Source organism: Tympanuchus pallidicinctus, unplaced genomic scaffold (genome assembly GCF_026119805.1).
Source record: "Tympanuchus pallidicinctus isolate F22 unplaced genomic scaffold, pur_lepc_1.0 scaffold46, whole genome shotgun sequence".
Classification (NCBI taxonomy): domain Eukaryota; kingdom Metazoa; phylum Chordata; class Aves; order Galliformes; family Phasianidae; genus Tympanuchus; species Tympanuchus pallidicinctus.
Genome location: NW_026294765.1, coordinates 1,523,890 through 1,544,642, shown reverse-complemented (window position 1 = coordinate 1,544,642; position 20,753 = coordinate 1,523,890). Strand labels below are relative to the sequence as shown.

At 46.6% G+C, this 20,753-nt stretch overlaps 1 protein-coding gene and 2 long non-coding RNA genes across 4 annotated transcripts; 2 read left to right on the top strand and 1 right to left on the bottom strand.

Annotated features, from left to right (window-relative positions):
• The first annotated feature begins 23 nt into the window (after window positions 1–23).
• Window positions 24–13,058, top strand: LOC128090363 (uncharacterized). Its single transcript, XR_008210922.1, has 4 exons — window positions 24–352; window positions 9,204–9,306; window positions 11,241–12,700; window positions 12,979–13,058. It is a non-coding gene; the product is annotated as an uncharacterized LOC128090363 (long non-coding RNA).
• LOC128090361 (uncharacterized) lies at window positions 914–19,397 on the bottom strand. 2 transcript variants are annotated; one of them, XR_008210921.1, is made up of 5 exons: window positions 19,216–19,397; window positions 18,751–18,836; window positions 9,502–15,711; window positions 6,324–6,405; window positions 914–6,202 (listed from the first exon to the last, which is right to left on the bottom strand). It is a non-coding gene; the product is annotated as an uncharacterized LOC128090361 (long non-coding RNA). The 2 variants fall into 2 exon arrangements; XR_008210920.1 differs by lacking the exon at window positions 19,216–19,397 and having other exon boundaries at window positions 18,751–19,028.
• On the top strand, window positions 15,259–20,213 carry LOC128090360 (uncharacterized protein KIAA1958 homolog). The gene is given in 4 exon segments (XM_052702632.1): window positions 15,259–15,356; window positions 16,070–17,249; window positions 18,998–19,270; window positions 19,273–20,213. Coding segments are annotated over 4 exon segments (2,016 nt in total). The 5' UTR covers window positions 15,259–15,353; the 3' UTR covers window positions 19,833–20,213.
• Window positions 20,214–20,753: the final 540 nt, after the last annotated feature.

Here is a 20,753-nt window from a genome sequence, read left to right as displayed (position 1 = left end):
TTGGCGCCCTGGAGCTTCTCCACGCGCCTATTGGCTGCGGGCGGGGCGAGGGGCGGTTCTCAGCCCCAGTGTGTGGCGCGATTGGATAGGCTCCGGGACACGGCTGGGAGGAGCCATCTTGAGAGCGGGAAGGATGTCGAAATGCCACACGCGTCCGCCATCTTGATTGGGGGCAGGGCATGAAATAACCTCATCGGGAGCCATCTTGAGTACGGGCAAGGGCGCCAACGCGCACATTGCGTTATCATCCGTGGCGCGGCCCGGCGCCTTGCAGCCTCCTGCGCGGAGAGCGGCCGCTGCCATCTTGGCTACGGGTAGAGAAGCCGCGCACTGCTGTCAGCCGCCATCTCGAGTAAGGGAGACTCGATCAGTTGGGGGGCTGATGAAGTTAGACAACACTTAGGAGGTGTTTTTTTCTTAAAATCTAGGGTAAAATCTGCTCGTTTATTTGCGGGTTATGTCTTAAGGATAAGGATTATGTAGAGAGGGAGTGCCTGAGGTAAGGCTGTGCTGCCTGAGGCGGCGACCCCCTCAGGTGCAGCTCTGGCAACGTTTGCTGACAGAAACACCTCTTTTCCAGTCAGTGATTACTTAGATAAGCGTGCTTCGTGCTGAATGTGTGCAATTGCTGCATATCTCCCAGAGGCTAAGGTAAAAATCTGCGCTTTTCCAAACTTCTAAAAGCAGTACCTTTGCAGGTGCTGGGTCAGCTACAGCGAGTTTATATGCAATGCAAACATATGGATATGTTAACCATAACCATCCACCTCCTCTGCATGCCAAGAGATGCGGATCCTTTAAAATCATTGAGAAAAAGGAGCAGCTGGGAGCATCCCTGTGGTTCAGGTGGTCCCAGCAGGCTGAGCAGTGCTCACCCCACAGCACTCCCACCTGGCAGCCCTGAGCTGCTCCTCCTGCTCACGCCATGTGGATGAAAGGCTGCATGTTTCTGTTTAAATATAGCCAATATTTGCTCGCTGGGAATTCTACCAGCTTTATTTATTGTCTTTGCCTTGCTTGTCATAACCTTATCCTTTGACTGCAGCACAAAAATTAATTGTCCCAGGCCTCCCTACGAGTCCCTTGTGTAGCACTGAATCAAATATCTAACGTTCGGTCGACATTGATCTTGGCTTCATTAGCTGCAGCCCTGTTTTGAGTGTTTCTAGGCAACATAATACTGGTCTTGCTGCAGAAAGGATCCCTCATCCCTCACTCGCACACCCACTGCTGACATTTTTGTGAAAACATTTGTACACATCTGCCAATCTTGCCTCTGTTGTCAGCAGTAAACAAACACATGGATGGAAGCATAGGAGCTGTAACACAACGGTGTCTGTGGCACCTGCAAAGGGTTTGGGCGAAGATTTAAAAGTGCAGATGAAACATGGAGTCGTGTCCTTGGGCAGCGCTTCTGTTTAATGCTAGGTAGTTCTGACAGGTATGGGCATGCCTTCTGCGTTCTCATTTCCTTCTGAAGCATACACTAGACAGGTAACTATAGGAGAAAGAAAGAAAAAACAAACCAACATTCAAAATGTGAAGCCAGCTGTAAGTTTTTCTTGAATACGTATTCCTGTGTTGGTTCTTATAGCCCAGAGCCCTGTTTTCTCATAGAGCGGTGGGATGCTTCGCTTGTCAGCTCACTCTTGGCACCGTCTGTGACACGCAAGAGCTCCCAATGAGCTCAGATTTTATCAAGAGCTTCGTCGGGCTCCCAGCCATTTGCCCTTTGCTGCAACAGTAAAGTTCAAAATGGAGAAGAGTTATGTTCTTCCCTATTACTACAGGCGACCAAAGGCCCCTTCTGAAATGCAAGTTAATTTGCTAGGCGCTGCATATGAAAGGAAGCTTAGCTTGTGCCACTGATAAGAGATTTACAACTTAGATGAGTCAGAGAAGGGGAAAATGATGGGATTGTGTGATTTGCTTTAGAGTCGTTGAGCTGAGAGCCAGAGAGTTAAACCTGATTTGATCAAAGCAGAGCAGGAATTTGATTCCTGCCTCACAAACCATAACACACTTTCTCCAACTGTGCCTATTTTAAGCTGTGTTTCACATGGAAGAGTTTCATTTCTTATTATCTAACATCTCACTTTCTGGTGGCTGTTGAAATTAGTTTATTGCAAGTGCAGATATTCCAGCTGCTTTTCAGATATCTTTGGAAAAGCAAACATGGGTGGATGCCATCAAGGGTTTATTATATTTCAAAGACCTCTGGTGCAGTTGTGGCCTAACTAAAAAAACTGTTCAAATTTGTGCAAGCTTACTCAGATTCTCTAGCAGAAATGCTGATGATGCAGCCTTTTATCATCTTACTGTAATACTTAACTGAAACTCCAGTATCTTTTTTGACACAATGGTAGCAAACTGACTAAGGATGCTATTGTGTAACGCGGCATTTCTCTGGGCCAAACAGGAAAACGCATTTGAGAACAAGATAATACCTTATGAAGAAAAAAAAAACCCCAAAACCAAACAACGCCAGTATCTGGGAGAATGACCTGACTGTATCTTTTTGTTTTGAAAAAGAAGCCCACGTGAAAATAGCCACGTGAGAAAGAAAAAGAGGAAAAGAGAAAAAAGAAAAGAGGAGGAGAAGGAAAAAAATATGAATCAGCCTCTTTGGTAGAATCCAGCACAAGGTCCCACCCTCCCCCAGCTCCAGTTACTCACATGGCCAGAAAGGCCTTGGAGAGGCACACCCAGGTTTTTCTCTTTCTGAGCCCTTCCTGCCCACGTTATCTGCCCGAGTTTAATCTACCACGCTGGGAAGAGAACCCTCTGAAATGAAAAGGACCTTTTTCCTGCCTTTTTTTCTTTGTGTTTTTAAATAGCCCTGCAGCCTGTGCTACGGTCACAGGATGCTTTTCTGTGTAACTGTATTCTTGGCAAACTAGAAAGCTTTTTCCCTCTTCTGCTGACTGCTAAATCCTGCCCTTCTATCAGTGAACTGAAAACAGGAACCCTCCAAAAATGTGGTCTCTGATGAGGAAAATGAACTGTCTGTAGTGTATATCCTGGATAGTGCTTCAATGACAAAACATTCCTTTCCTGCACCCTCCTCTCCCTTTTTATTCTCAGTACCTTGCAAACTTCTAAACCAGGAAACACTTTCATTTATAACTCTGCTATAGTATAGCCCCAATGCAATCTGGAGTGGCAGGGGATGTTTCAAATAACTTGGTTTCTTTTTGTTGCTCTTATTTCTTTTAAGCCACTTTCAATTAACACGGCTGTTTTGTTTGAAAGAATATTTGCAGCTTTAGCAACATCTTGGGATGCCAAGAACATTCTTATGTGCATCATTCACGATGCCACATCACAGCCCTGGAAATGGTTAGGCTGGAGCTAGAAGAGAAAGAGCAATCTCACTGCTGTGTTCATCACTCCAAAATAAGACCTGTGTGTCTGCTGATCAGCCTGAGGAATGGAGAGGAAGGGGGACCAGCAGCACTGCAGGACAGGAGTTACAAGCTGCACAGGCAGAGAGCTGGGTTACTGGAGGAAGAGGGGTGAGCACACAAGCTGTGCTGGCTCGGTGCTGAGGTCGTTTCCTAACGGTAGGCTTTCAGTTTTACCAGCAGCATTCATCATTAGCAAAGGAAGTATTTTTTCCACTGATCCAGAAGAGTTTGGCACTGTAGAGTTATCAAAAAGGGGACCAGTTGGTAGGTGATTGATGCACTGTTTTGGAATTGAGCTTTATATATTTTCAATATTAGACAGGAAAAAAAAAAGTTTCAAAGCAGCTCGAGCTGCAAAACTGAATGTTGTGTTTGCTGTGCCACACAGCAATCTGATGCTTCCCTTCCAAGGACAGAGATGGTTAGCACTTTGCAAGCAATTTTATCTGCACATGAAACTTCTCATTAGTGCTGCCATTTTACAATATCCCCCATTCAGCAGCACTGGAACCGTCTGTCCCCTGGTTTGGTTTTGTGCTGCAAGTATTTACACCAAATTAAAATTGCAAGAATAACACAAAATCTGAATTTTTGCCTTTCTTGCCTCCTTGCTAACGAATGACAAAATGAAAGACTTATCTGTACGTGTTACGCTGTTATCAGCTCGTGTTATTTCAGAACTTCCCTGTCTTCGCTGTTCCTCGCAGTTGCTTTCGGGTGACTCATTTCCTGTGAGGGATGAACCAGCCATTTCCTGGCTGTTGAGTGCATTGGGCTTTTTTATTTCTTCCAGCCTGTGTCGGAGTGGATTCATGTCTGGTTTGGTGATGCCCCCTTCTAATTTACCCCCAGAACCGCACACAAGATGCTAGAGGCACAGGTCGGTTTCTGCCCTGTTTGTGTGCCCACATCATTTCAGCTCTTTCCTCCAACCGGTGTTTCCAATTTCCTGAGCCACTATTTATTCATATTTCCCAGTGTGATTCTGACTGTTGTGGACAGCTTGATTCAACGGTGTCACCGAGCTAAGAAGAACATCTGATCATTGTAGCTGTAGCCAGGCTGAAGTACCTCAGCTCTTTCATGCACCTTTTTACTGTTCTGTTGTTGTTTTTTTTACTAAATTATTCTTCTAATCTAATTTCCCAAGATTTCATTTGAATATTTAGATTCATTAGCCTGTCGTACCATTTGTAATTTGGGGGGATAAAAACCCACACAGTGAGGATTCTGCCTCTCGAGTCTGAATGTAGCACATGCTGTGGGGATGCTCACTGAATAATTCATACCCTTGATGATTTATTCATGCCCAGAAGCTGGATACCTCCACTGTGACTTTCCATTAGCTCAAAGAGAATGCAGGTTCCTATTCAATTGTACCACGCTTAAAAGCACGAGTAGCAGCCCTCGCATTAGCACACAAGGCATGGGATCTTGGGCAAATAGAGCAGGGGTGCATTTAAAACCTCTCCCTTATCTTTTTTTTTTTCCAAAATGTTTCTGCTCAGCAACAAATGGTGAACTCCTGCCATTCCAGTGCTGTGCGTGTCACACCGAGACAGGAACTGAAATACAGGTGGATGTCCTTGCGAGTTCTTCAGCAGGGAAGGCTGGTGAATGAGCGCTCACAGCCCTCCTCCAGTGGTACCCAAACAAAACGAGATGCTGTGGCCATGATGTACAACAGTCTGAGCGTGGAGGGTGGACAAACAGGCCGTGGCTGTGTGATTTGATGCAGCAGAGCTGATCCTCTTCTCCACAAGAAAATGCGGTCTTATTTCCCACTGTAATTGTTATGGATTCTGAAACAGTTGGTGCAGATGCAGTGAGATTGTTCCTCGCCTCCTCAGGAAGCCCTGCAGGAAAGCTTGGACACAAAGCAACAGTTCAGACTGATCTCCTTGCAGTGCCATCAAAAATGCACCTTTAGTAAAACAGTGCAGATCTGAGGCTCCTGACCTGGGGGAGGATTCTGCAAGATGCTCAAATTCCATTTGTCTCGAAAGTAGGAAAGATGATCCCATATTTCAGCAAAGTCTCCAGGCCCACAGGCAACAATATCCCTAGCTGGCCGCTGTGAAATTTCCTAATTGTTCACCCTGTAATCCTGACTTCTTTTGTCCTTGAATAGGCTCTACATCAGCATAATTAAAAATGTCAAACATGCTTGAGAAACTCTCCAAGTTGCTAAAAATGAATGTGAATTTCCTCTCCACAACCTCGCTTCATCTTTCCCTTACTCTGGCCTCAGCCTTACAAAGTGGTCTGTTTCCAGCCCTTCAGCATAGTTTGCATTCCACTGCCAAGAATGAACATTTATTTATACAAACAACCATCCTTACAAGCACATCTCCCTGTGCTATCCCAGGGCAGTGAAATAAACTTCATTTCTGTCCTCTGCTGTGTTGTTGAAGTTCTGTATTTCTTTTCTTTATTCAGAGCCTTCTTGTTTTTTTTTTTTTCTCAATAAAAGTTTGGTGCAGTTCAATCACCTTCCATGCTACAAATCTGTTCAGAACGAGACCGGCGTGCTCTTCTATTTCCTTACAAGGATTTTATTTTATTGTGCTCTAATGATGGTGCCAGTTTCCTGATAAACCACCCAGGGGGTCTCGATGGCTCGGCAAGCAGGGTTTAAAGAGATCTCACTCGTGTGGGAACTCGGAGGGCTTTGTGTAACTCAGAACTGCAAGTCCAAGTGCCTGCTTGTCTCACTGCTGCTTGGGAACCTGGTTCTCCCAGCTCCATTACTGGGCTGCTGCATGACACTGATTCTTCCATCAGCACAGGTGACGCTGTAAAAGGGATCAGTGGTAAAAGAAACAGCAGCTACCAGGTGAGCAGCGTGGTAACAGACTCCTGTGGCAGGGGAGCCTGAAGCTCATGCATTATTTCTGAAAGCTCTCCATTGCTCACCTGCCAGGCTGAGGTATTGTTCGATGAAATGCTAGCTCATCACCTCTGTCCTCTGTCGTCAGGCTGTCTCCCATTGCATCTGCTGTATAAATGGATATAACACAGATGTTAGATGACTCCAGACGAGGGAATTTCAGACTCTGAGCGCAGTTCATTTAAATGAAAAAAAAAAAAAAAAGGAGCCCTAAAAGAGATAGAGAGGCACACAGAGAGCATCTTGAACATCTCCATTAGATGTATACATCTGCAAACCGCTGCTCACTTACTGTAAGCGTGCCAGATTTGTCTGTGCGAGAGCCAGCTTCCCTTCTCAGCTGATGTAATTGTTTGTAACTAGGAGTAATATTTAGATTGATCATATTTACAATTACCTCCACCAGGGAATAAGACAGAGTGATTTTCCAGGGAAATCTCTCATTGGCATTTTGAGGTAAGGGAGAAACAAGTGACCCCCAAAGAACATGGAATAGCCCAAGGGGAGAAATGCAGAGACACGGCTCTGTTTTGGAACTGCCACAACCATGCTTCCTCTCCCCCTTCCCTCGCATTCCTTTTGAGGTCCCAGATGCAGTTTATAGGTGCTTCAGCAGCACAGCTGAATTAAAGCACTTTTTTCCACATCAGTTCAAGAACAAATATTTCCAAATACATCTGAAGAAGTAATGGGGCTGACATCAGACTGCTGCATGCCTGCCATGAGGCCCGCATTGTCATACAGGCTAATAAAGACATCATTTTCCCAGGGCTTCAGCTCTATTAAGCACAGAGCTCCAAATGATTTCCTACTTGGATCAAAGATGTGTTTGTTTCAGTGCCACTTAAGTTTAAAAGGCAATACTGGGAATGAATGAAATCTCCCCAGTGGCAGCTGCTGAGGTTCAATGGGTTTGTCAGTGCCATAATTATGCAGCGGACGTCTTCTGTTTGCTGGCCCATATGTTCCTGGAGGATGTTATGTAATGGAAGCAGCACAGCAAAGCCTTGCTCCAGGGCTGAGGGGTTTTGCTTTTGTGCTAGGAGGACTTGCTTATGTTTCCAATGGCAAAAAAAAAATGGGAAGAAATGTTCTGATCTCAGACCAGCGTGGGTCTTATTTGCTCAAAGTAGATGGAAGTGTACAAATAGAAGCAGTCACCTACGTCCAGTGTCCTCAAACCAGACTTTTAACAGGGAGACTGGCTACTTACTGTTATTATTTACATACATACTAGTTACAGCTGCTCTCTGCAAGTCCATGCTCCACCTAGCTAATGTTAGGAGTGGTCACTGTGATCAGTGGCACTTTGCTATGATGCTAAGAATAGATGTGGCTTCTTGTCCTGCTGCTCTGCCCACAGCACTTCTTTGTCACCTTTAGGTCTGGGTGCTGATGAGAAATGTCTGCTCATTAAGCAGCTCTCTCGTTGTCTAGTCGATTGTACACCACATTTTCTGTGTAACAGACGTGAGAGTGGACTGAGATCTCCAGGGTGTTAAAACAAGCATCAAAAGAACATCGAGACATGAACCTGCAAAACGTGAAGTCGGGGAGGATCAAGAGAGCTCAAGTTCTCTGTTGCCAAAGAAACAAAGGAACACGATATCCTCTAGGATGTTTCATATTTAATTGGGTGAGATGCTCAGACGCGGGGGCAGTGAATGCAGTGCAGTGACAGCACTGTACCAGCAGTGCCTCGTGTCAGCTGGTTTGCAGAACCTTATGCACAGCTACCTGTGCCTTCTCTAAACATCACCTCTCGATGTGTGTTCTCCTTAAAAGCACTGCATCAACACAGAAGAGACTCCTGACGACTGGGCCATTTGGAAAGGAAGGAGCAGAGGCATATCTTGAGCACTGGAGATCTGTACTGACTTAATTCTGCCTTTCACGCTGCAAGCAGCTGAAGTCAACTTCAACTGAGACATTCTTCCTACGTAGCCAAGTATAGTTTAGAGGGACAGCTGTAGGTGCTCTCTCGCATTAAGGACCAGGCTTACAAATAAGTATCTAACTTCACTTATTGAGAAGATACTTAATCTCAGTGTGTTACTTCTGCAACAATGTAAGACAGCTAGCAAGATTTGCCCTGCTGAGCTTTGCCTGAGCGCTGCGGTCAGCAGAGGAGCAAAAAGGCTGTAATGCAAACACAGGAGCAGGGCTGTGGCTGTAACCCAGTGCTCACAGCCAGGCCTACGTCCCCAGAAGCACAGCACAGACAGCTGTTTGAGGAGCATATTTAGGCTGCAGGAAAGCAACAGCCTCGGTGATTTTCTCAGACATGTTAACTGATGCCTGAGTCAGCTGAGAGCACGCACTGGAAGATCCAGTAAGAGACAGCTGGTTTATGGTTATGGGCTTGGAGAGATTTCCAAATTGTGACAATTACAGCACAGAACCCAGACCTGAACTCACTCATTACCTCTTTTTTTATCTTTCTTTCTTGAATTTAGAGAACAGACTTAATTATTTGTTCTTGCTCACACTTTGGAAAGAGTGTTATCACTGCTGCAGGACAAAGGTTGGCAAGCTCTTACGGATGCTATGCCAGAGTGTATTTCTCTTTTCCAAATTAGTGGTTAGGTGTGTCAGTGCTGGTTTTGCTGTCTCTCCAGAGGCAAGATGCCATCCACCTGTGGTATTTTTCACCTGTGAGACTCAGCTCCTGCTGAATGCAGCACTTGGGTGGGAGACAGAAACTGGGAGCTGCTGCCTGTTAGGGTGCTTCTCCAGATGATGCTGATGCCAGCTTCTGCCTCAAGATGCCACTCAGGAGTGACTGCAGACTCAGCTCTCGGGGCAGAGAACCTTCTATTCGTTTCTATTCCACACAAAGGATCTTCAAGTTGCTTTAAGATCACTTTTCTAAATAACTAATATGTTCTTTCTCTCTCTTATTCCAGGCTACCCTGTCCTCTGAGTGCTGGTGAGGTCCTTGTCTTCCCTCCCTAGATTGCACTGCTCTGTGAGAAGCTTCCTGAAGCACCTCCAGAGACCCAGGAGGAGGTAAGGGACACAGTGACACTTCAAAGACAACAGCAGAAAATCCTGCCAGAGCAAAAGCTTCTGTGGTGGGAATTCTGCTTCCAGGAGCCACAGCAATTTAGTATCACATCCAAAGCAAACCTTCATAAACACCTGAGGTGCAAAAATGGGAATTAGCTCTTTGCCTGTTGCTAGCAAAACTGACTTTGCACCTACCCCCATACTGAGTCAGCACAGATCCAAAGTGCTTCCAAAAAGGTGAAATCCTCAAGCCTGGAAAAGAGTTAAGGTGTCAGTAGTTGAAATCATTCCCTACTGCTACATATATACATATGTATATATATAGGTTAGTATGTCTCATTGCGAACAATTAGGTCTAATTACAAGTCACGGTTTCACCACAAATATCATTTAATAACAATTTTTCTACCGCATTTCATGCAGAGTGTTTTATGAAGCATTTACCCCCTGCTTGTGGTTAGGCAATGTGTGATGCAGAACAGATGAAAAAGCGTTTGGGTTAAGGTCAAATCAAATGCACAGGTCAGCGCTGGGAACTTTGGGTGATGCTCCTTCCAGCCAACAGCACTGCAGGTTTCTCTTTAGTTCAGTAGATGTTAGGAAATGCGCCTTTATAACTTCAGCTAAAAAGACTGTCCAGAAATAGATAAAACTGCAATGAACATCAACCACGGAACAGAAGAGAAGCAAGTTCCTTCTAGCAGATTGACAAATGGGATGTTAATATTAAATCCTAAAAAAAATAACGGAGAGAACAGACGCTGAAAGCACTGAAGATACACTAACAGCCTTATCGCTGATGCGAGGGCTGCGCACGGGGAGGTGCTCAGCTGAGCAGCACCACCAGTCAGCACTGCGCAGCGCTGTATTTTCAGCAGCAAGACGGCCGGCTTCCTTCGAGTCAGCACATCGAGTGCAGAGAATCGTGGAGTCATTTGAGGCGGGAAAGACCTTGGAGATCATCACCTCCAAGCACCAGCCTGACCTCCCGCAGCCCAGCACTGCGACCGCCCCCGAGCGCCATTGCTGTCAGCGCCCTTCTCGCCTGCTGGGCAATCGAGCAGGGGGAGCCGTGATGGTGGGCGGGGCCACTGCGGTGGGCGGGGCACGTCGATGGGAAGGACAGTATTGATTGGCGCTGCCACTGCGGTGGGCGGGGAACGTCGATGGAAGGGACGGTGTTGATTGGCGGGGAGGCGGAGGTGGGCGGGGACTTGACGGTGGGCGGGGCGCAAAGCTCATCCCGGCGGGCGAGCGCCCTCTGGCGGGGCCGCGCCGTGAGTCCGCTCCCTGCAGAAGAGGCGGGGAGGAGCGCAGGTAATGGCTGTGGCGTGCGCAGGCTTCGTGAAATGGTGAGGGTTAGAATCGTCGTAGGAAATTACCATAGACGATGATGTTACCACATGACTAGTGAAGCTCGAGCTTCCTGAAAAATACCGCAAAGAGTGAGGCGAACAGCTACAAGAATGGAAAACTTGTACAAACACCTTCTTGCCAACAGACATCCTCTCCTGTTAATTAAGTGAAAGATTATTTTAACACAATCGGCTGCTGGGGAATAGAGCAATTTCCCACAGTCTGCTCCCTGCTGACACAATGGGGCACTCACCCCTAGCGCAGGTCTGGAAGGAAAAAAAAAAAAAAGAAAAGAAAAGAAAAAAGGAAAAATAAATCAGCCTACATGTAGAATAGTTATGGAAAATAACAGCCCCCTCCCCCCTGATGGCACTCATTCTAAGTGTGAGGCTGCTCACAAATGGCAGCACTAACAGGATAAGCAACACAATTGTGATCGATGCTGTAGCATTTTCCACCCAAGTAACAGATTTGCCCTATTCCAAATTCAGCTTTTACTTTTTTTTTTTTTTTTTTTGCCTATTTATAGCAGTTCGTGTTTTAAAATTAATTTTTTCCTTTACTACATCTGTTTTTAGAGGCTGATTACTGCTTGTTGGAGCAGGCGAGCCATTGCCAGCTGGCTGCAGGCTTTTATTGGCTCTGTTTGAAGAAGACTTGATTTAGAGCTCACAGTTCTGTTACAAGGACGGCAGCCATGTAATGCAGACCCTCAAGAGAAGACATAATTAGGACTCGGATGAAAAAATGTGTCCAGTTCTTTGGACCAAAAAGCTCTTGTTTAAGGAATGTGGTTTACTGTATGCTAACATTTAACATTTAACTCTGAGGGCTGGTTCGTGCAGTCAGCTCCGGCCCTCTCTCACACAGCTGGATGTTGCTTTCTCTCAAAATACAGACATGCCACCCTGTAGCAAGTACAAAGTATCTCGGGAACTGCATTTCTGCAAGCAGGGAAGGAGAGGTGGAGCAGAACAGAGCAGAAGCGCTGAGAAGGCCGTGGCACATTGCGGGGAGGAAAGGAACAAACGTGGCAGAGAACAGGAAGAACGATGTGCTGGGAAATGATTAATCCACCCCAAAGGCCCTCGCTAAGAAGTTGTGGGACAAGTTCAATGGTTTTTGGCAGCCACGAGCAATTTCTCCTCCACTCTCGGCCCCCTGCTTGCTCCTTTCAAGCCGACGTGCTCAAGCACAACTTCCTCTCGCTGCTGTCCCTCCAGCAGCGTCCCTCACCCCTTCTCTGCAGCTCTCTGGCAGCCCATCCCCTCCTCTATGCATGTTTTACAGCTGTCCTGTGTCCCTCCACCTCCAATAAGTGTTACTCAAGCAAGCAGGAACAAACAACCCATGCTGGGGGAGGGGGTGGGAGCCAAGTTTAAGAACTGCTGCTCTGTATCCTGTTTTTCAACCGGGATTGTTCCAGTTTCCTGCACTGTCTTATCTAGAGCTGAAAAGCCAAAGCTCTCATATTTACTTGCTTTGTGCATGCCTCAGCTTTCTAATCTGTGAAACAGACCTTATGAGACATAAGAGAAACACATCCAGGACTATTACAGGGTGGAGGGACAGGAACAGCGTGGTTAAAGGGCTTCCAGTGTCTGTACAATTAGGCTCTTTATTTAGTTCTCCTGCTTGCATAAGCCTGCGTACATCACAGAGAGTTTCAGACAACCACCCCCATCCTGTAGTGCTGCATGGAGTTCATGGAAATGTAAAAGGGTAAAGCATGGATATTTATGTCAGGTGATTCTGGGTAGCAACCTTACTAAAGAACTGTTCTCAGAAAGGACTGAATCTTTTCCCCACAACACAAACTAGGCACAGGAAAGTCTTAAATAGGAAGCAGCATTTCAATGCTTGTAGTCAGCTTTAAGGGCTCCACTGAAATGCTGCAGGCTTCTTTAAAATACCTGACCACGTTTTTGTTGTTTAATCCATAGAGAAAATAAGCATATATTGCCTTAGCATCTTGAAAGCTTACCGGTGCGGGGCCACGAGAGAGCAAAACAACTTTTTGTTCCCCTTCTTTCTCCTGGTGAGCATGAATTCACGTAACTGCAGGTTCCATTAATGCAGTGATTTCCCTATGGGTTAAAAGCAAACAAACATTCCCTGCACAGCTCTGGAATTTCCTGCTTTTCTGCACGAAGGTGTGGGTTCCACATACAAACCCCAAGCTCTGAGCCCCTTCCCCACACAGAGCCTGTTGTTGTTGGAAGCAGGTAGTGCTGTAAACACATTTTTCCCCCTTTCTTTAATTCCCCCCTTTTTGCTCAGTTCTAACAGTAAATTCAGTCTTCCTCCACTTTACAGCTTCTTTGGAGGTGCTCTCAACCAATGTAAATAAGAAAGCAGGGCTGGGCTGAAGAAGTACCCTCATATGATTACCAGAGTTTTTATTTGGACCTAAATCTGAAGAGAAAAAAAGGCTTTTTCAGTGAGATCAGGAAAAGGAAGACGTGTGCTTGGAGATAAGGAGAGATAAAAGCATTCCAATTAAGGGCTCCCATGATAGAAATCAAGATGATCATCTGCCAACTCAGTAACTTCATGGCCTTGTGACCACGCACAGCTTCCATTTCTGTTACCTTTTCCCACACTGGGTAAGGGCCAAAGTGATGCATGGAAATTCTTTGTTTGCCCAAGCTGTCCTGCCCCCTGGGGACGAGTTACACACGCTGAGCTCCAAGATAAAGCTCTAACTTCAGAAAGAGCAAAACAGTTCTCCCAGAGCTTAGTTCAGCTTTTAATGGGCAGACGGAGGCTGAGGAGCACTGCGGGGAGCTGCCCAGTCCACTACTTTAAAGCAAGCAGATTTCTGTTAGAAAATTCCTTAAAAATCCTGGCTTTGCACATTTCACAGGCTTGCATCTGCAAACAGCACTGATAATTTTAGCCCAGAATGCTTTGCTATCAATAGGAAGCCTTAAAAAGGAACGCATGGATTGATGCTCGTGTAAAGAGCAGGAGGCTTTGCAGAGCTTTGCTGACATGCACCGATTTCACTCCAAGCTGCAGTGGTTCTGATGCCTGCTGCTCATTCCTTACTGGGATGTAAAGCTGACCTGACCAGAAAGATTCGAGCTGTGCTGTTCTTGCTGAAAGGGACATTCAGTGCCACCATCCATCACCTGAGCTTAGAGAGAACTTTTCAGCTTGTGCTTTGCCTAATTAGGATAAAGAAAACCTGTTAATTGTTCCGCAGGTGTTTGTTATTGCCTGGTTCAAGAGAACTCCCTCATGCTGAGCAGTTCAGAAGTCCACACCGCTTTGATGGCCGTTTGTTTTCCTTCCTCTTAGAACAATTACGCTTTTGCCTGAACATTTTGCATGCTTACTCACTTGGGCTCAGCATTCAGCAAAGCACGTTTTGCTTTGGCATCAGCAGACTGAAGCATTCATTTAAAATTCAGCTTTCCTAAGTGCTGTGCCAGCTTGAGCCGTGGAGCCGGGCTGCTGTGCGGCCCCAGAGCGTGCTGCTTTCTGGAAGTTCTGAATCGACAGAGCAAGGTTTGTGTAAACACACTTGCAGGAGCTCTTCAGCACAGGAATGTGGCCAAGCAGTGGTTTCCCAATCCCTGCGTTCTGTTTGTCACGACACGAGGGCTGCCTCCACCACGTGGCTCCTGTGTTCCCCAGCCCCACTCCTTCCTCCTGGCAGCTGGGCTGGGTGCTGGGCCTCATCCTGGCCTGCCCTGGTTGGGGGAGCACAGCATGGCTGGGGGCTGAGGGCACAGTGGAGCCAGGGTGCTGGCACACAGTTGGATACCTGCAGTACAACTGTGCACCTACAGTCTTTCTCTCAGTTTAACTAACCTGAAGTAAATCCCTGCAGACAAACAGCATGTTCACAGCTCACAGAGCGGCCCTACATCTGTCAGCTGGGATGGTTTTCTTCCATCTTCTGCAGCTGGCTTGGAAGAGCAGCACACAGAGCTGGCAACCAGCCCTGCAGGCTCAAGCTCACAGCCTGCAGGGCCAGAGCTGCTCCCACAGCCAGTTCAGACAGGATTCCAGTGCACAGTGCTTTCAGTCAGGCATCTTTTGCTGCCACTTGATGTAAAACTTGTAATTAATAACAGATTAAGACTAAGCCTGGAGTAAAGGCTGCCATTACGAACGGTGAATTCATGCAGTCGCAGTCACACAGGGCATCGTGAGGCTTCTCGGCTCTGTTGCAATATCTGCACTGACAGTAAGGTGTGTAACCAGTGATGCAGGAATTACAGCATCCTTCCAGACTATGACACAGAAATGTTTCTGCATGTCAGTTTGGAGAACTTCAGATTAATAGCCACAAAGTGCCAGGGCTGGAAGGAACATCTCCCTTTTGAAATCCTGTTGCCAATACTTCTATTTTGTTCCAGTTTTTTTGGTATGCTCTATAGGCAAATCTTCCAAATATTTACATAAGCCAAGCATTCTATATAGAGTTCTTTTGGACTAAATGTGATTGCTTACCTCTGTGAAGATACATGTCCTGTGGAAGCATCTATTTTGGGCTGAACGTTGGAAAAAAGTAGCAGTATCTGCCAGCCAGACATTTTATATATGTATGTACAAATATATTTTCTCTCTCTAAATATACACACACACGTATGATGGTTATTTTAGGTCCTGAGAGAAAAAGAAAGGATATTCTACTGAATTCCACACGAAAGAACACCCAGTGAGATAAAAACAGCAGCATGGTGAGTACATCTTACAGCATAAATTCGACCCAAACCAATTGTTTCTAGCAGAATCAGTTACAGCATTAAAATTGCAGAGTTTTAGACACGTGGATGTGAGGCCCATTTTTCAGCTTCTGGGAAGCATCCTCCCAGCAGCACAACTATGAGCCCTGTTGGCTGCAGGGAGGAGGGAGGCAGAGGAGCTGATTGCTGATGCTTCCTCTTGTTGTCTTCCATCAGTGAGTACAGAATTGGTGATAGGTGCCAGCTTGCTCAGGGCACAACTGAGATCCTCTTCAGTGAGGTGCCTCCCCCTCAGCTGAGCTGCAGTACCTGCTTGGGTGACTCAGCAAGTGTGTTCACCTTAATTGTGCTGAAAATTAAGGACACATGTGAACAGCTGCTGTGGCTCAGCTGCAGTATGACAAATTCTTAAGCACGACTACTTGATCAAGGCACAAGCCCACAACTATGCATAAATTGCATTTGTATCCATTATAAACTCACCATTCCAGAACCACACCCAATTACCCTCCAGGTCTTCAAAGAGGAGGATTTTTTAAATGATGATGATTGTTTTTAAAGAAAGAATCTACTGTTTTAGAAAGGATCAAGAGAAGGATCACTGATGTGGAGCTGTTATTCTGCAGGATGGGGCTGAAAGCAGCCCCCAGGACTACCACTTTATGCACGTCCCCTTTCACTTAATTACTTCCAACGTGTTTTTGCAGTTTGAGAGCGTGGCTGATGAAGCCTGCAGCAATGCCAGCTCGCTTTGCAAGGATCTCTCCAACCTTGTGACCTGGGCACACACACATGGCACCATATGCGTTCATATCCCAGCCCTGGAAACCGTGCAGAACGTGGGTCAGCCTCACCAGGAGAATTCTGTCGTGTGGATTTGTGGAGCTGGACATGCCTATCACTGGACGTGTGAAGATTTACACTTTGGAAGCAAGGAAGGGAACAAGGCTGCAGAAAAGAGAAGGAGGCAAACATCCTTTGGGGCTCCGTCACGAGGTGCTGCTGCAGGTGAAAGCAGGATCAGGATGGCCTCGTCTTTTGAAAGGCCTCCAAGAGACAGCGCTGCCATGGGATCACGTGGCCCTCAGCAAAAAGATTCTGTCTGCAAAATACGTAACGAACCAGCAGCCAGACCAATCCAAAGAAACTGCAAATCCATGCAACCAGGCTCTGCAGCAGAGCAGCATTTGTCAATGGCCATAGGCAAAATCAGAACGGACCCCCACGAGGTGAAGCTAGAATACAATGAAGATCTGCACATCATCTCTGATGATGAGCAGCATGCATTGAGTGCAGAAAACCAAGAAGAGAGAATCGACCAGAATGTTCTTTCATGGTCACCACCTGAAGATGTAACTGCTGAGGTGGGTTTGCAGATGTATCGTGATCTGAAGACAGAAATTAACAAGCAGGCAGTCACCTCTACGTCTGGCTTCACCCCCATGGCAACGCCTCCCCCACCTCTTTGCTGTATTCTAAAATCTCCTGGGAGGGATCGAAAGATCCTGGAAAGCAGCTTCTTGGGTGTGGGTCCCCTCAATCCCACAGTGTCTGAAAATTCAAGAGCGAGGGATTCTGCTGGGTCAGCAGCACCAAAAGAAGATTTAGAATCGATTCCTATCTCCGACACTGAAGGAAAAGCCCAGCCAGAGCCACCTGCCCCTGTGATGTTCTTTGAGCTTGAAGCCACAGTGGATGTCCAGCAGCAAATGCACCTGAGCTCTACTGAATGCAGCGTCTCAGGAACCTTGGACTTGAATGACAATGCCACCGAGGGCTCTGCAGAGGACAGCAGGCTGTCAGGCTCTGAGCAGGCCCCTCGTCCTTCAGCCTCACTGAGCCCACAAGGCAGGAATGCCACCCAACCTCTTGAATCTTCAAAAACCAGTAAGATGCCCTGGAGCTTTAATCACGGGAGGGTTTGTGGGCACCTTTCACTTTCCCAAGTAATTACAGGAGGGTGACTTCCTTTAGCTGGCAAAATGGGTATTGTAGCATCTAAATAAATGCGTCCTATTTAGGTCATGCCATTTCTACCAAAAGGGACTAAAAATATTCCTACACAGATAATGCCTTTTACTGAGATACCCAGATGTTGCCTTGGCTGTAGCTTTAACCCACTTTGAATATCTTGGTCTTTCATTTGGTATCACCATGCAGTATGTTGGCTGTACTTAAGACAGAATCCCTGTGAGAAACTGGAACCAGAGATGTGAACTCTGGTCTCACAGAAGGAAAAAAAGAATGAGGAAGTAACTTTTAAAGCAACAAAACAGAAATTTTGGCTGAAACTCTGGCTTAGCATAGATATGTGCTACACCGGAGCCTTGCTACCACATACCAGCTCCACATCATTTGATTGAATGATTAAACACCTCAAATAAAATGCAAATGCCCAGGTTTTTAAGGGCATTACAGTGAGCCACATCATTTGCATTGATAACTGTTTGCATGCCTGCAGGTGCTGTTCCATGTCAATCCATGTAAGCTGCTGGCTAGTCAGTTTCATGGCTTGGTTTTCTAGCAGCCAGGTGTAAGCACTGAGGCATCCATCTCTGCCCATGGACTGCTCACTAACAAAACAGAACAGGCAAAACACTGAGACAGCAGCACAGCAGAATCCACCTCCATCCAGTCACAGCATTTTATGATTGCTAAGCACATACAAAATAGCTCAGTGCCAGAAGAAGAACTTCTAGATGTTGGCTTAGAACCCTTTTTAATCTATCCTTTCTTCAGCCCTGGAAAAATCACAGGTGGGCAGATGGGGCTGTACAGCAACCCAAAGAACTAATGTCTCGTGCCATGTGGAACTTGTAGATGTGGTACTGCACAGCAACTTAGAAAGACCCCAGCTGGCTTCCCTTCCTTTAAACATATTATTCATCTTCTCTTCTTCCTTAGTATTCACCCCTAACTTTGGGTTCACGCTTTTATTTTACAGTGAGAGCTTTCCTGCCCTGAAGAGATTTCAGGGCAGAGGAAAGCTTTGAAATATGTCTTACATAATGAGGTTCAACATTTTCAATGTATGAACTGCAGGGCGCTCGGTCCTGAGGCAGATGACAGGATCCACATCCAGGCTGCCTCCCATTCATTTGAACAGAGCAGACTTTGGCCCCTGGGGTCACCACGAAACACAAGCCAGAGCAGTTGCAAATTGCTGAAAGCACACCAGGGCCATTTTGGCTTGTTTGAACTTTGTGGCTAATGCTGCAGCAGCAGGAGTGGAGCTGCTGGTTATGAGCATGGTTATGAGCATGGTTATGACCTCAAAGTCAGCCAGGGCAAAATTCAGTCCCTTACCGACAGAAAGACAAGCCAGCAATGACAATTACAGCTCCCAATAATTCTCTCCTAATTAAAACATGATTCAAAAAGAAAATACCTTGCAGTTATCTGGATGGCAGCATGCAGATTCACCATTTAAGTGAGGAAGAGAAGACAGGCTGTCCTTCCACGTCCAGACGAGTGCTACAGAGCGGTGTGGGCAAGTCAGAACCAAAGCTTTAACGGAGAGGCTTTGTGACTGCCTGATTTTTAAAGGGAAGGGGAACATTATTCTGCATCTCTTTCTGTTTCACTGATCTCCTCGCTAGTTGTCACTGATCACAAAGCTCTTTCTTATCTTTTAGATGTGCTGAGCAAGAGAAACCGCAGTGCTGCCAGCATCAAAGTTTTCCGAGAGTGGCTGGATGTGCGCTGCCCTTCTGAGACACGTGAGATCCATAAGCTGCCACCCAAAGACCTTGATCATTACCTGGCCTTGTTCTACACGTCTGCAAAGAAACAGAACGGCATGGATTTCTCCCCTGGGTCTTTGCGTTTCTTTCAGAGCAGCATTGACAAGTACCTGATGAAGCACGGTTATGAGTACAGCGTGCTGAAAGGACCCGAATTCAGGGCATCTCAGAAGCCTTGAAACAGAAGCACCAGTTTCTGTCTCAAAGAGAGAGAGAGGAAAAGTGGGCTCTTCTGGAGAACCTGACAGATGAGCACGTGGATAACCTCTGTAAGAAGGGGCTGTTAAGTCAGACCGACCCACAGGGCTTTCTGCACCTGATGTTTGTAAATATCATTAGGGGGTTTGGGGCGAGCACACACAACCAGGGCCACAATCTGTACTGGGGGCAGCTGGTGCTCAGAAGGAACGTGGCAGGGCTGGAGTACCTGGAGTGGAAGCACGACCTCAATGCAGAGGAAGCCTCAGGGCCATCGGCTCCACTTCTCTTTGCCAGACCCAACGACCCCAAAAGCTGCCCAGTCCAAGCTTATAAGAAGTATGCAGAGAGGAGGCCGGGGGACATGCTGCACGATTATGACCCGCTGTATCTCTCCCCCAGACACATGTGCTCCATGTGGGACCAAGTGTGGTACAGCAGGAAATCGCTGACCAAGGCCAAAATGGGGAAGATGCTGAAAGTCATTCTCCAGCAAGTCAAAGCGTCTGAAAAGAAGCTCAGGAAATAAAGGCGTCCACTTAATTTCTGCTGGAAAGGAGCGTGTTCTGAAGTTGGGTTTGAGAAGTTTTAATAGCAATGTTTAGCAAAGGTTGAACATCCATCCCTTAGAACACAACGCCTACAGGTTTGCACTGCTTTCATTCTCAGGTGAAGTGAAAATCTGTTGTTCTACAAACAGCACTGATAATTCAGTTAGTTAGAAAAGAGGTGTGAAGTTTTCGTGTTTGCACAAAGTCAGTGTTCTGCAGTTATTAGTGATGTGATAGAAAGCTGGCATTAACTGAGATAGGGCTCGTTAGCTGACACAATCGACTTCCTCAGCTGTTCAGTTGCCATTCATTCAATATATTCTCTCCCAGTCCAGGCAAGTTGTTGGATTGAATTGTTGATGCACTCGAATAAAACAGTTTTCTTGACATTGTTTGCCTGTCCTAAAACAGCAGAACAAAACAAGAAGATGCCGACAGATCAGCCTTTCATTTCCCCTGTGCTGATCTGTTCAGTCCACAGCCCAAAGCTGGCTCATGGGAGGCTGACACCCCACAAACCAGGTGGCACCACCCCTCAGCAGAGCCCTTCTCACAATCACACCGCTGTCTTTTGCTTCCCTGGGCCACCGTGAGGAAAAAAAACCCCAAACCACATAAAAAGCCAACAAGCTGGTGGGGCTGGGGGTCCCTTCCCACCCCCCTGCTGTGGTTCTGGGATTGCCAGGCTCAGAGAGCAGGAATGTGGGTGCTGAGCAGCCCTTCCAAAGGAAGTGACTGCTGAAGGCTTCTGCAAAACTGCTTTCTTTTCCCTTTTTTTATAGGGGGGATTTCAACCCACCCCCCTCCACTGTCGGTTCTGAGACCGAAAGGGGAAGCAGCAGAAGGGAACCGTGCTGCACCCGTGAGCAAAGTGCAGCAGTGCTTTCCTGCAAGCAGGA